At 44.8% G+C, this 16,156-nt stretch overlaps 1 protein-coding gene across 1 annotated transcript; it reads right to left on the bottom strand.

The window, feature by feature from the left end:
• Nucleotides 1–244: 244 nt before the first annotated feature.
• On the bottom strand, nucleotides 245–15,136 carry zgc:153012 (uncharacterized protein LOC777626 homolog). Its single transcript, XM_059355395.1, has 5 exons — nucleotides 14,743–15,136; nucleotides 7,391–8,074; nucleotides 7,041–7,174; nucleotides 3,430–3,481; nucleotides 245–2,425 (listed from the first exon to the last, which is right to left on the bottom strand). The coding sequence occupies exons 2-5, from the start codon at nucleotides 8,024–8,026 to the stop codon at nucleotides 2,267–2,269; spliced, it is 981 nt and encodes a 326-aa protein (XP_059211378.1). The 5' UTR covers nucleotides 8,027–8,074; nucleotides 14,743–15,136; the 3' UTR covers nucleotides 245–2,266.
• Between the last annotated feature and the right edge of the window lie 1,020 nt (nucleotides 15,137–16,156).

Below are 16,156 nucleotides of genomic sequence, written 5' to 3'. Positions count from 1 at the left end.
GTCCGGGTAACGTGTTACGTGTGACAGCCAATAAGAGAGCAGGATTAAATTAATCCTCAGCCTGTTTTTATTTTACACATTTTTTGTTTACCATCAGCGTGTGTGACTGAGTGTGTTGTGTGTGTGACTGACTGAGTGTGTGTACGTGTGTCTGTCTGTGACTGAGTGTGTGTGTGTGTGTGTGTGTGTGTGTGGTGAGGACGTGAAGACAAACAACAAAGAATCAAACCGTAAAGACTTTGAATTGTTTTTAATGAAATATATTTTATTTGTAACATTCATTTGTTCGTTAGCTTGACCGTGATCAGCAGTTAAACTAGTGAAACCGCTACATCATTTATATTGTGATAAGTTTATTATCAAACAATAAAATATGTTAAAAGCTGTCACATTATTTTATTATCACAAAATAAAGTTTGTTTCCTGAGATAACAGAATTATTTTCTGGATATGTTTCAGACAAAATTAAACTGTTTTTCTGAAGAAAGAAAATTATTTATAGAAAGTGTGATGACTGGTTCACCAACATGTCACAATAAAGAGATTTATCTGATTTAATGTGAATAAACAGATCTAAAGGAGCTGAAATAACCACAACATGGTGCTGAACTGATGCTGTTAAAACCATGGTTTTCTGGATGGAGTCTGGTTCAGCAGAGACTCACAATAAGTCACACAAACCAACTGAAACATGTTAATTATTAATAATTATTATTATATTCATCATTAATAAACTGAGGTCTCCTCATAAATACAGATTTATATCTGATATAAAACAATTAATGCATCGACTTAGTGTCGCAGCTTCTTGGTATTTGTTTTTATGTGTTGTGTACTGTGTGTGTTTTGTGTTGTGTACTGTGTGTACAATGTGTGTTATGTGTTGTGTAGAGTGTGTACAGTGTGTTATGTGTTGTGTACTGTGTACAGTGTGTGTTATGTGTGTTGTAGAGTTTGTAAAGTGTCTGTTATGTGTTGTATGTTGTGTAGAGTGTGTGTTGTGTACTGCGTGTAGAGTGTGTGTTATGTGTTATGTGTCGTGGAGAGTGTGTGTTATGTGTTGTGTAGAGTGTGTGTTGTGTTGTGTAGAGTGTGTGTTACGTGTTGCGTAGAGTGTGTGTTATGTGTTGTGTAGTGTGTAGAGTGTGTGTTGTGTTGTGTAGAGTGTGTGTTACGTGTTGCGTAGAGTGTGTGTTACGTGTTGCGTAGAGTGTAGAGTGTGTTATGTGTTGTGTAGAGTGTGTGTTATGTGTTGTATAGTGTGTGTTATGTGTTATGTACTATGTGTACAGTGTGTGTTATGTGTTGTGTAGAGTGTGTGTTATGTGTTGTGTAGAGTGTGTGATACCCCTAAATTCCACTGAATGCGTAACGGCTGGAGATCCGTCGTCGGAGCCGTTACGCGCTCATAATCAATGTGTGAGATTCCACCGACTCCAGATCCACTGTGTAGTGAGTCCGATGTCGCATGGCCATCCGTCAGCCCTCGCAACACTTGCGCAGAGCTTCTATTTTTGTTGGATGACGGAGCACGGCACATCAATTTAGCACAGAGCAGATCGTTCGGGGCAGGAAGTCGTGCACAGACACAAAATAAAACATCCGGTATATTTTCAAAATAAAATACCTCGCGTTCACGGTGGCAGACACTGTGCACTGTGCACAGAGTGTCCGGTGCTTGTTGTAAACAAACAGATATCTATAAGTGAACACCTCCTGCAGCAGCAGCACATACACACTGTACTGCAACAGAGCTAACTGTAGCTAACTGCCGCTAATGAGGTCGGCTGGCTTGTTAACAAGAGGCTCTTGTTAACAAGCCGGCCGATCGTTAGTGCTCGTTAAGACCGAGTCGCTGGATTTGTCTCCAGTCATTGATGAGGACATGTTGATTCTCTCCCGGTTATATCACTTGATTACGCATGAATTTGCGAGGTCTCGTCCTCGGGACTCCGCTGACCGCAACAGCTCGACACAGACGGATCCGGTGTGTGTTGAAACCGTTGCGGACGGACCCGTTGCGGACGGACCCGTTTCGGAGTCGTATTGCATCCAGTGGAATCCCGGTGTTATGTGTTATGTACTGTGTGTAGAGTGTGTGTTATGTGTTGTGTAGAGTGTGTGTTATGTGTTATGTACTGTGTGTAGAGTGTGTGTTATGTGTTGTGTAGACTGTGTGTTATGTGTTATGTACTGTGTGTAGAGTGTGTGTTATGTGTTGTGTAGACTGTGTGTTATGTGTTATGTACTGTGTGTAGAGGGTGTGTTATGTGTTGTGTAATGTGTGTACAGTGTGTGTGAGGGCTCTGAGGATGTGGTTCTCTCTCTGCAGCTGCTCGTTCTTCTCCTGCAGCTCTCTGATCTGATCCCTCAGCAGCTCCACCTCCTCCCTCACCGCCAGCATCAGGTGGCTCTTCACCAGGTCCTACACACACACACACACACACACACATACACACACGCACACACACACACACACGCACGCACCATAGACTGTATATAAATAATGGACGTAGTCACCGTGACGTCACCCATTGGTTTGTGGACTGCCCATTGGAAGCCTCGAGTTCAGCGTTACACTCATCGCCATCTTGTTTCCAATACGCGGAGCAGACCATAATTGGACTGTGGCGGAGCGCGAGGGATCTGACGACACTGACTACAGCCTCTCTACACCGGCAACCCGACTGAGAGAAGCCACTGCTAATTCATGTTAGCATTACCTGGAGCATTAACTGGGAAGTTAGTTTTGGCTAGCAAAAAAACAAAAACAACATGTATCTTTCTTACCTCAGAAAACTGAGCAGCGACTCCTTGGAGTGTCTGCTAGTCCAGCCAAACACTGAACAAGACATTTTTACTGAACAAAACTTTCATATAAACTGTCATTAAGTGAAAATACAGTGTGAAAGGGAGACCAAATTGGTAAACGTCCTCTTTTCTATCTATATAACGTTATATATAACTTTATTGACACTTTGCCGTGGATACGCATTGCTCTGCTTCTCTCCTGGTTGTCAGTGACCTGTCAATCAAAGCTAGAAACGCCCCAAATCATACGATTCTTTATCTTCTATTTTCTTCTAAATGGGGCCATTATTAGAACTATTGACATCAAATTGTCTTGAAGAAGATTTTTTACTAGCGATTGAGACCATAATGTTGTCCCTGAAAAATTTTTCTGAGGTAATAAATCAAGTGAGAAGTTTTCAAATTTAGCACTGAAATGAATGGGCAGATTTCTTTTGCAGCCAAACTTAGCACCCCCTACTGGAATTTTCGGTGAATTGCAGGCTTTATGCACTTCCTGGTGGCTTCCATGCTCAGGCACAGAGATTGCCACCTGGCACGCACCCACATACGCACACACATATCTCTGTATTAATGAGTACCAAAGGTGTAGCACCAGTGGAGCTGAGGTAAACTCACCATGGCCTGCTCTATCTTGTTGTCGATGGCGATCAGACTGTTACTGGAACTACTGTAAGACACAGAGAGACAGACAGGTGAGAGACAGACAGACAGACAATAAGACAGACAGTTTTCAGCTTGGATCTGATCACGGACTGTCTGTGGAGCGATCAGCCGGTGTTCTCACCTGGTTGCATATGGTTAGCTGGTTGCTATGGTCAACTGGTTGCTATGGTTACCTGTGGCAGAACAGCAGCAGTGACATCATGGCAGCATCGGAGCCCCGCCCCCTGGGTGGAGCTCTAACGGGGACTGACCAATGAGGGTGAGGCGCAGTAGGGAGCAGGCTCAGTGACCTCTGACCCCCCTTGGCGCCAGGCCAGGACTCCCTGGCACCCGACAGGCGACCTTTGACCTTCCTCCGAAACACCACAGATTCTGGTTGCTTAGCAACGAGCTGAAGGCTCCTAAGGGGGAGGGGCGGGGTGGTGGGGGGACGCCGCTGAGGGCGAGGACAGGGGGCGTTGTCAGAGACACCTCCAAACATCTCCAACCAAACAGCTCTCCGTCACACAGGACCGACCAATCACAGCCCTCCGTCTGTCAGGACCAACCAATTACAGCCCTCCTGTCCCCTGTCCCTCGTGAGGGTCTCCTGTTCCTTGTTAAGGTCTCCTGGCCCCTGTTAAGGTCTCCTGCCCCTCGTTAAGATCTCCTGTCCCTCGTTAAGATTTCCTGTCCTTGTTAAGGTCTCCTGTCCCTCATTACGGTCTCCTGTCCCCTGTTAAGGTCTCCTGTCCTCGTTAGGGTCTCCTGTCCCTCTTTAAGGTCTCCTGTCCTCGTTAAGGTCTCCTGTCCCTCGTTAAGGTCTCCTGTCCTCGTTAAGGTCTCCTGTCCCTCGTTTAGGTCTCCTGTCCTCGTTAAGGTCTCCTGTCCCCGTTAAGGTCTCCTGTCCCTCGTTAGGGTCTCCTGTTCCTCATTAAGGTCTCCTGTCCCCGTTAAGGTCTCCTGTCCCTCGTTAGGGTCTCCTGTTCCTCATTAAGGTCTCCTGTCCCTTCTTAAGGTCTCCAGTCCCTCGTTAAGGTCTCCTGTCCCTTGTTAAGGTCTCCTGTCCCTCGTGAGGGTCTCCTGTTCCTTGTTAAGGTCTCCTGTCCTTGTTAAGGTCTCCTGTCCCTCGTCAAGGTCTCCTGTCCCCCGTTAGGGTCTCCTGTCCCCCGTTAGGGTCTCCTTTCCTTGTTAAGGTCTCCTGTCCCTCGTTAAGGTCTCCTGTCTCTCGTTAAGGTCTCCTGTCCTCGTTAAGGTCTCCTGTCCCTCGTTTAGGTCTCCTGTCCTCGTTAAGCTCTCCTGTCCCTCGTTAGGGTCTCCTGTTCCTCATTAAGGTCTCCTGTCCCTCGTTAGGGTCTCCTGTTCCTCGTTAAGGTCTCCTGTCCCTCGTTAGGGTCTCCTGTTCCTTGTTAAGGTCTCCTGTCCCTCGTTAAGGTCTCAGTTCCGTCATTTTTCATTGTTTTTTCACACAGTAAAGTCTTCTCTTCCCTGTCTCTGACTGGCTGGTCCTCTGTGAGGTCACAGGTCCCTGATGAGGGTCTTGTCCAATCAGCAGCTATCTCAGGACATCCAGGTGACTCGTTAACTCTCAGACTGTGAGTGTCTCTGGGTGTCTCTGAGTGTCTCAGACTGTCTCTGAGTGTCTCTGGGTGTCTCTGAGCGTCTCTGAGGGTCTCTGAGTGTCCTCTCACCAGCTGAGAGACAATAAGCCACCCACACACTCACTCCCTGCTCTCTGATTGGCTGCTCTCTCCTTCCAGCCCCAGCCCACGCAGAGCCAGAGCCAATAGGAACGCAGCAGCAGATTCTCTCCCGCCCACTCAGAGACACAGAGCTTCATTCTTCACTTTCTACATTTCTACTGACATCAGAAATATGCTTCATATACAGACAGGAGTTATTAAAGATGTTGATGATGATGTTGTGGGGGTGCAGATGGGCTCGCTGACTGTGGTGTTGGAAAGGAAGATGCTGTCTAAGATGCAGGCCATCTTGGACAATGACTCCCAGCCACTCCATGAGGTGCTGGACAGACTCAGGAGCACCTTCAGTTAGAGACTACTGCTCCACAGAGACCCAGGAAGTCTTTCCTACCTGTGAGCATCAGTCTCTCCAAGTCCTCCCTCAAAATATCAGACACTCCAAATCAGGTCCAATAGCTTCCAATCTTGTTTGTGCAATAAATACGTACAGTTCCCTCACATGCATACTGCACTTTAAACAATCAGTGTCTTTGCTCTGTACAGTCTCCCATAAACACAAACTCTCTTGGAAGGTTTTAGATTTTTATGATGAATTTTTTTTCATTTAACAGTTACTTGTTTTTTTAGATTAAGGTTACTTGGTCTTTATTTTACTGTCACTGGTATTTATACTGATATTTATACCCCATGTATATAGTTTTAAAAGTGTATCGTGTTAATGTTTTTTTCTCTTTTGATGTGACCATATGTGTGGTGTTCAAATGTTTTTCTCTTCTCTTGCCATTTCTGTCTGACGTGTCGTTTGGGAGCTGCTGTGACAAACACAATTTCCCTGGTGGGATTAATAAAGTATTTCTATTCTATTCTCCTGGTCCCCTCAGACCCCCTCCTGGTCCCCACAGACCCCCTCCTGGTCCCCACAGACCCCCATCTGGTCCCCTCAGACCTCCTCCTGGTCCCCACAGACCACCTCCTGGTCCTCACAAACCCCCTCCTGGTCCCTCCTGGTCCCCACAGACCCCCTCCTGGTCCTATCAGACCTCCTCCTGGTCCCCACAGACCCCCTCCTGGTCCCCTCAGACCCCCTCCTGGTCCTTCCTGGTCCCCACAGACCCCCTCCTGGTCCTCACAGACCCCCTCCTGGTCCCCTCAGACCCCCTCCTGGTCCTCACAGACCCCCTTCTGGTCTCTCTTGGTCCCCACAGACCCCCTCCTGGTCCCTCTTGGTCCCCACAGACCCCCTCCTGGTCCACTCAGACCCCCTCCTGGTCCTCACAGACCTCCTTTTGGTCCTGAAGCCATTGTTTCTAACAGTTGAGTTCTCACAACAACGGTCCTCTGTTCGTCTTAATCCAACACACACACACACACACACACACAAACACACACACACACACACACACAGCTGACCTGGTGTGTCAGCTTTAACTCTGAAGCTCTTTAAAACCAGCAGTTAGTTAATTAATTATCCAATGAATGAATTGATGATTATTAGCGATCACTTTCATTTGTTTTGAAAGAGGAAAGAAACAAATTATTGACTCATGGTGGATAATATATTACTAATAATATATTATTAATAATTATCATGGAGTTCTTGCAGCTCAAATTTCTCGTTGAACTATTTGAAACCTTCCTGAACTTTGATGTTTCAGACATGAAACTGGTTCAGTCTCTGATCAGACTGATCAATGATCTCTGACTGGATCAATCCAATATTCTTCACATTATTTCACACAGACTGACTGGATTATTCTCACAGAGATTCAACTCAACAACCAGCTTCATAAACAGCTGACGGCGATGATTCCGTCCTTTGAAAATAAGTGAAAATTAATAACAAACATAAACAACAACAGCCCTGCAGACTGAGAGACCCACCTGGCGTCCCCCGGCAGCTCGAACATGGTCTGGTCCAGACTGAAGGCTGCTGGGGTCTGGACCGGTGTCAGACTGGGGTGGTACGGTCTGCCTGGGGGGGAGCCCGACTGAGAGTGAGACAGCCTGAGGACAGACTGACAGAGAGACAGACAGGTCAGAGGAGAGCAAGACAGCCTGAGGACAGAATGACAGAAAGACAGACAGGTCAGCTAAGAGTGAAACAGCCTGAGGACAGACCCACAGAGACAGACAGGTCTGTGGGGTGAGACAGCCTGAGGACAGACTGACAGAGAGACAGACAGGTCAGTGGGCAGGGCCACTGAGCTTTGTGCAATAGAAACGTGTCGTACCCGTCCTGCAGCGTCGACATCCAATCGGAGAGGAGGAGGGATGGTCCGTGGGCGGGGCGAGGGGGGCGGAGGGGCGGAGTCAGAACCCAGGGCTCCCATTGGCTCCTGCTGGTCTGGGAGCCGGATGCTGATTGGTTGTTGGGGGCTGGGGGAGGACAGGCCGCTGCGCGCCACCAGCCCCAACTCCCGGCCTCTGATTGGCTGAGCCAGCAGGTGGGCGGTGTCCTGCGAGTGGACTCCACCCCTGTCCATGTCCCGACCAATCATCTCCAGGGACTCCAGCGAGTGGGCGTGTCTCATGGTGTCCATCACCCGCCTGAGCCCCGCCCCTTCCTGTCGCTCCAGAAAGTCAGTGCAGGTCCAGCGGCCACGGCAGTACGGCTCACCGCGGCCGCCGGCCCCGCCCACCGCCAGACGCACCACCCGGAACCTGGAGGAGCAGCCCAGCCCTGCGGCCTCATGGGACACATATCTCCTCTTCAGGGAGGGCGTGGTTGGCTGGGAGGAGCTTCCCTGGGCGCTGCGGGGCGAGGCGCCTGATTGGACGACGGTCGGGACCGCGCCGGGAGCTGATTGGTTCAACTCGGAGGTAACACTGGTGATCTGGAAACCACTCCTCTTCTTACCCCCACTCATCCTCACTCACACACACACACACACACACACACACACACTACGGCCTCACTGCAATACACAAAGAGAAACCCGTTAATGTGACTTCAGAGGACGTTTCAGTTGCAATGACAGAAACGCTTTTCCTAACTCTTAAGGGTGAATCTTACTGATGTTTTTTTTTTAGGTTTTATTTTATTTGAATTTAGAATTACATATAATGACAAAGATAACATATAATGTAAAGTGCAGGGAGAGGCAGAAAACCCAAATGGGCTTATTTAAAGCCTCCACCCAAAATTTCATAGTTATTAGAAAGTAATAAACTGATAATAGAAAAAACAAATGTATAACATCAACAAGTTATAATGACAATAACAAAAACAATTAAAAACAAAAATGAACATGTTAAAAAAGTGTATTTGTGTGTGAACTGGAATTACAAAACAGCAGTTAAATGAGCTTTCAGACATCTTTTGAAACATTTCACAGAGATGGGGTCCCTTGCCAGATGGGAAAAGGTATTCCATAATTTGGTCCCCCTAAATTGAACAATAAATTGACCTCTGCATGTCAGAAATCTTGGAGGATGAAGATCTAAAGATTGACGCGTTGAATGATCTGAATATACCTTAAAAATAAAAACACATATTTGAGAAATATTGATGTCATGAACAGTAAGTATTTGGAGTTTCTGAAAGAGGGGTACAGATGAGGCATGTGACTCAAATCGGGTTGCCATCCTAACAAAACGTTTCTGAAGAACCAAAATTCTATGGAGTGTAGTAGGAAAGGTGCTTGCCCAAACAATATTACAATATGAAAGATATGGATAAATTAAACTATAATAAAGTGTAGGAAGACAGTTTGTAGTTACCAAATTACTAATCCTCTTAATTATACCAATAGATTTACTTATTGTTTGCTAACCCAGTGTATTTGTGCTTTCCAACTCAAACTCTCATCAACAAAGATTCCCAGGAATCTTGCTGTTGACACTTGAGGCATCTCAACAGACTGAATTATGACTTTACAAGAGTCTCTAGAGTATGTTTTTTTGCCACAAAATATTATATTGTTAGATTTTTTTATATTCAGAGATAATTTAATTTGAACCATGTAGTATATGAAGTCAAACAAACATTAACATTTTAATCAGAGAACTAACATTTGAGTGAGAATGAACTAGAGTTGTATCATCTGCAAACATTATTGGATAAAGAATATTTGAGACATTTGATACATCATTAATATAAATAAGAAATAATAATGGTCCAAGAATGGATCCCTGTGGGACCCCACAAAGTAATGTAGCTTTTGTTGGAGTAGCATCCATAAATACAAACAAACAAGTCTTCTGTTTGAGACATAGTTTTTTAACCATTCAAATGTAACATCATGAAAACCATATCTAAGCAGTTTTTTCAATAAAATATGATGGTTGACTGTATCAAAAGCTTTTGACCAGTCAATGAATACTACAGACAAATTCATTATTTTCTAATGCAGAGGTAACTTTATCAATCAAATGAAGCAAAGCCATATGAGTGGAATGATTTTTCCGGAAACCATACTGATGTTTGTAAAGAATTGAATTAGAATCTATATGAGAAAGGATCCTTCTGTATGTGATTTTTTCTAACATTTTTGAAAAAAATGGCAAAATAGAAATGGGTCTATAATTATTAAAACAACATGGATTGTCCGCTTTAAACAGAGGAATAACTTTGGCAACTTTTAAATCCTCTGGTACAACGGCTGTTGACATAGACAGAGGAAAAAATGTAAGCCAGTGGCTGCAAAACTGACGGCTTGACCTGTTTAACAAGCGATGCAGAAATGTCATCATGGCCAGCTGATGATGTTTTTAGTTCATCAATAATGTCACTTATTTCTTGAACATCAGGAGGCTTAAAGGAAGAAATAGAAGGATAGTTTCCTGTAATGAAATCCAGTGGATTACCACAGCTAGCAGGAACTTTACTAGCTAATTCATATCCAATGTTAACAAAAAAATCATTTAATTTTTGAGCTATATCAAATTAATTATTAAAAGAATTGTCACCATCTAAAAAGATTGAAGGTAACTCTGGGTAGGTCTTTTTTTCTCTATGCAGCAACTGATTTATAACTTTCCATGTGGTTTTAGTGTCGTTTGAACACCTCTTAAATTTTTCACAAAAAATATTTCTTTTATGCAGATCTAATGGAGTGAGTACATTTATTCATTTATTAGGGCCCGAGCAGGCAACGACCTGCGAGGTCCCTATTGTATTTCCAATGATTATTTATTAGGGGCCGAGCACTAACGGTGCGAGGACCCTATTGTAATTGGTCCGTTGATTAGGGACCGAGCACTAATGGTGCGAGGACCCTATTGAAAATGGTCCGTTTATTATTAGGGACCGAGCACTAACGGTGCGAGGACCCTATTGAAATTGGTCTGTTTTTTTCTTATTAGGGACCGAGCACTAACGGTGCGAGGACCCTATTGTAATTGGTCTGTTTTTTATTAGGGCCCGAGCAGGCAACGACCTGCGAGGTCCCTATTGTATTTCTAATGATTATTCTTTTTTTTTTTTTTTTTATTCTTCTTCCCAAATGATCGCATATTTCACTGTCTGAACATACCCCAAAACTCATGAAACTTGAAATATAAGTCACACCTGGCGAAAAATGTTATAATCTATTGTCGTCCTGAATTTCCACCACTAGGTGGCGCTATAACAAAGGAAAGTGCGTTTAGGCTAATAACTCCCACATACTTCATCGCACATTCCAAAAACTTATATCCACGCGTTCACTGAGTTGTGCTGAATCTTGTGATATAAGCCACTCCCATTTTCGCCTACCGTTTTTTTTCGCAAATTCGCGAAATGTCGCAAACATACTTTTTCGAACTCCTCCTAGGCAATTTCATCGTTTTGCACCAAACTTTGCACACAGCATCTATGGACCCTCATGACAAAATGTTATTAAAAGAATTTTGATTACCCAAAGAATACTCAAGTTATTACATAACAACTTCCTGCAGGTTGCACTATTTTCAACAAAAAACACAAAGTGTTGCATATCTCCACATTGGTGTGTCTGAATGACATGAAACTCAGGTTACTACTTTCCCATGAGCCCCTGAGGCTTGCTGCAAAATTTTGGACGATTACCACTAGGTGGCGCTCTTTAAATTTAAGTATTTTATATCTCCAAATCGGTTGGGTGGATTAACACCAAACTTGGTATACTTATTGTCAATACCCTCCTGAGGATAACCCTTAAAGATTTAATTGATCGGCCCCTAGGTGGCGCTCTGGCGGCAGTTTAATTTAATGAGTGCCAATGTGCCCAGACCATAAGACTTAAGGCAATGAAATTCATAGGGGTGGTATAGCCTGGCCCCTGTAACGCACAAACCCCGACGGCAGCATGCCCCGACACGCGTGTACTGCGAGGGCCCGTTCAGTACTGCACGCAGTCCTAGTTATTCTTTGTCTTCCGGATTATGAATCGCCTTTTTGGGGGCTTTATCATATTCAAAAACTCGACATTTTTGGAATATACATAAATCCCCACTGAAATGTACGTATTCTAGTGGTCACGGGAATGGGCGTGGCAAAATGACTCAACAGTGCCCCCTTGAAAGTCAAGAAAATTAAGCCCCTCGCACAGGAATGTCTTAGAGACACGAAATTTGGTACATACATGTATCATGACAAGACGCACCAAAAAGTCTCAAGAACCCATACCCTAAAACGTACAGGAAGTCGGCCATCTTGGATCGAAAATGGCGTTTCCTGCTGTTTTTGCCCATTTCCATGCCGCATACTTTAACGAACTCCTCCTACAGATTTCATCCAGTTCTCTTCAAACTTGGTCAGTAGCCTCACAAAGCCTTTGGGATCAAAAGTTGTATAAATCTTTACCGCCGGTTACACTATGTGGGCGTGGCATGGCGGCAAAATATGGCGTCTCGCCATAACACACGAGACTGCATAACTTGACCATACATTGTCCAATCTGTCCCAAATTTCAAACACGTGATTAGGGTCCAGCCCGGGACACACCCACGTGTCAATAGTGACACACTGTCATAGCGCCCCCTGCTGGCTAAAGCAAGTATTATGTTTTACACCTACCCCGAGCACAGTGGTAGGAGACACGCCATTTGGGACGCATAGGGACTGAGCCCACATCGCCACGCCCGACGTGGCCTCCCTCGACGTGCCCTCCCCCGACGGCTCCACTCTGCTCAGTCCCGTTCAGTCCTGCTCGCAGGCCTAGTTATTATTAGGGACCGAGCACTAACGGTGCGAGGACCCTATTGAAATTGGTCCGTTTTTTATTACCGAAATGAATTGCCTTTTTGGGGGCTTTATCATATTCAAAAACTTGCCAAATTTGGAATATACATAAATCTCACGTGAAATTTACGTATTCTGGTATTCGCGGGAATGGACCTTGCAAAATGACTCACTAGCGCCCCCTTGAAAATTTCAAAAGAGCTGCACAATATAGGATATTTTCACCTACACACACGAAATACGTGTATCATGGGAAGACGCACCAAAAAGTCTCAAGAACTCATACCCGAAAACGAACAGGAAGTCGGCCATCTTGGATTGAATATCGCACTTTTCATCGTTTTTGGCCATTTCCAGGTCACATACTTTAACTAACTCCTCCTACAGATTTCACCCGATTGACTTCAAACTCACTCAGTACCATCACAAGGCCTTTGGGATCAAAATCTGTATAAATCTTTACCGACGGTCACACTATGTGGGCGTGGCATGGCGCCAAAATATGGCGTCTCGCCAAAAAACACGAGATCATTATAACTTCTCCATTCTTTGTCACATCTGGTCCAAACTTCTCATGCTTCATCAGAGTCCAGCCCTTCACACTTCTAAAGAACAATATTTCATAAAACCCCGCCCCTTATGCTACATCCACGCCCCCTTTCATCACATGACCACCTTGCATACTTTACATAACTCCTCCAACAGATTTCATCCCATTGACTTCAAACTTGGTCAGTACCATCATAAGGCCTTTGGGATCAAAAGTTGTATAAATCTTTACCGCCGGTCACACTATGTGGGCGTGGCATGGCGGCAAAATATGGCGTCTAGCCATAACACACGAGACTGTATAACTTGACCATACATTGTCCCAACGGGTCCAAACTTCTCATGCTTCATCAGAGTCCAGCCCTTAACACTTCTACATCACAATATTTCATAAAGCCCCGCCCCTTATGCTTTATCCACGCCCCCTTTCATAAAATGACCAAGTTGCATACTTTACATAACTCCTCCAATAGATTTCACCCCATGGACTTCAAACTTGGTCAGTACCATCACAAAGCCTTTCGGATCAAAACTTGTATAAAGCTTTACCGATGGTCACACTATGTGGGCGTGGCATGGCGGCAAAATATGGCGTCTCGCCATCTAACACCAGACTGGATAACTTGAACATACATTGTCCAATCTGTCCCAAATTTCACACACTTGATTAGGGTCCAGCCCTGAACACACCCATGTGTCAATATTGACACACAGTCATAGCGCCCCCTGCCTGCAATCAACACCCCTCCTCCCTCCCTTCACTGGTTACCAGTGGCTGATACGCTTCAAGACTCTAGCTCTGGTCTACTCCGCTGCTAATGGTTCAGGTCCTACTTACATCCAGGTCCTAGTCAAACTCTACACCCCTGCTCGCCCTCTCCGCTCTGCATCAGCCAAACAGCTGGAGACTCCCACCCTTTGTGAGGCGACTCGCCTCAAAACCACCTCCAGAATTTCTCTGTCCTGGCAACCAAATGGTGGAACGAGCTCCCCACCGACATCAGGACCTCAGACAGCCTGTACATCTTCCACCGCAGGCTCAAGACCTACTTCTTCAACAATACCTCGGTTAAGTCATGGTCGTCTAACTATATATAACTAAATAAAAACACTCTTCTCTTCTTCTTCAGCTTATATCACCGATGTAGCGGTTCCAGTTGGCTCTTAAAGTTCTGTTCTGACTTGGTTCCTGTGGTCTGAGGCTAGAACCATCAGGTTGAATCACTTATTGTCAGCTAAATGACATGTAATGTAATGTGATGTGACTCAAAGTCCTCAGTCTGTCTCACAGGGCACGTCCTCACAGAGTCTATATGTCCCAGTAATGTCTCAAAGTACTCAGTGTGTCTGCAGACTGAAAGTTACATTTAACCTGTCTCACCACACATCCTGTCTCTCTCTCTGGTCAGGGTCTCTCTCTGTCTCTCTCTCTGGTCAGGGTCGGTGTCTCTCGCTATGCAGCTTTCGTCTCACACTCATTTTCTTCTTCTGTTTCCTGTTTCTGACTCACTCTGCTCAGCTGGTTGCACAACCTGGATTAACGTCTCTGTGTGTGTCTGTGGTTTTATGTGTGTGTGTGTGTGTGTGTGTGTGTGTGTGTTACTGTGGCTTTATGCGTGTGTGTGTGTGTGTGTGTGTGTGTGTGTGTTACTGTGGTTTTGTTTGTGTGTGTGTGTGTGTGTGTGTTCACTTCAGGTTCTGCAGGATCTTACAGTTGAAACACAGTCTTAACCTTTACTGTTCAACTGAGTAATCAGATAAAAAGTAACCAGATTACTTGTAAAAGAACAAACAACAAACTTTAAACACAAACAAATAAAAACTAAAACGAACCAACTTTGAGCTGAAACTTTAACAACAGCCCTCTGACGTCACGGGTGTAAACAAACTCACGTTCATGTGTTCCGCTGAGGCGCGCTCTCGACACTCCTGGTTGTGATTTGGCTCAGCGGCCGCGCGCCCCACTCCCGCGGTGACGTCACCGCCGGTCCCGGTAAGACAATCGGTCCATTTAACGCCGCTGCAGCCAAACACAGTGAGCATGCGCACTGCAGCCTCAGGCCGTGGGAGCGCGCTCAGAGTTCAGGGAGGAGGAAAAGTTTGAACGGGAAGTCCTCCGAGTTCTTCTTCTTCTTCTTCTGCTGCTGCTGCTGCTGCTGAGAGGGTTAATGCTGCTGCTGCTGTTGTTGTTGTTGTTGTTGTTGTTGCTGTTGTCCATCACAGGGCCGAGCCGCGGCCGGAAGTCACACACACACTCTTCTCTCCGTCTCTCTCTCCATCCTCTGCCACGGCGCGTGACCGAGCTGAGGGCGAGCACAGCGCGCGCCCTTTCGACAGAGGCGCATGCGCAGTGACGGAGGGGGTGATTGTTTATTGTTTATTTATATAACAAACTGTGATAAGTGTTTAAATATATTTTAAAGTTTCAGACTTTTTTTCAGGCTGTTGAGTCTCTAAAGGGTTAAAGGGTCCTGGTGTGTCCTGGTCTGTCCTGGTCTGTCCAGGTGGGTCGAAGTGGGTCCTGGTGGGTCCTGGTGGGTCCTGGTCTGTCCTGGACTCCATCAGGACCCTGTAGAGCTCTGAGTCGCTCCTTCATATTGGAGCATCTCAATAAATCAGAATATGATATACATTTTATTTATGTCAGTAATTCAATTCAAAAAGGTGAAATAACACATGATATAGATCCATTACACACAGAATGAAAAATGTCATGTCTTCATTTATTTAATTTGTTCTAATTATAATGAATATGGCTTACATTTGATGAAGACCTGAAATTCAGTGTCTCATAAAAAATTGAATATTATAAAAGACCAATTTTAAAAGTCTGTTTAATATGTAAATGTTGTCTTCTGAACAGTTTGTCATCTATATGACTCAATACTTGGTTGACTTTAACAAGTGGAAATTTACTTTCATCAAACTCTGATTTATTGAGATGATCCTGTACATATCTATCATATTTATCGTCATATTCATATCTGCAGTCAGACTGACCAACAGCAGCTCCACATCACACAGCACTGTTCATAGCAGCAGCTCACTTTATTTATCTGTTTACACGTGAACACATCAGACCTGATGTGTGTTTTTCACATTGTGAGGATGTCCAGCTCTAACAGCGTTAACACTATGGAGTTTTGGGCTATTTAGTCCATTTTTGACTCCTTTTCATCCTGCCTGTATACACCACTTAAAAAATATTTAAATGCCATGTCGCTATATTTATTTTTACCTATGACCTAATAATAATTGATTTTTTGTTCTGACTTACTGGATCAACACAGAAACAAAGAAAAACCAA

The sequence above is a fragment of the Centropristis striata genome, chromosome 17 (genome assembly GCF_030273125.1).
Source record: "Centropristis striata isolate RG_2023a ecotype Rhode Island chromosome 17, C.striata_1.0, whole genome shotgun sequence".
NCBI classification, from domain to species: domain Eukaryota; kingdom Metazoa; phylum Chordata; class Actinopteri; order Perciformes; family Serranidae; genus Centropristis; species Centropristis striata.
This window is presented reverse-complemented; position numbering and strand designations above follow the sequence as displayed.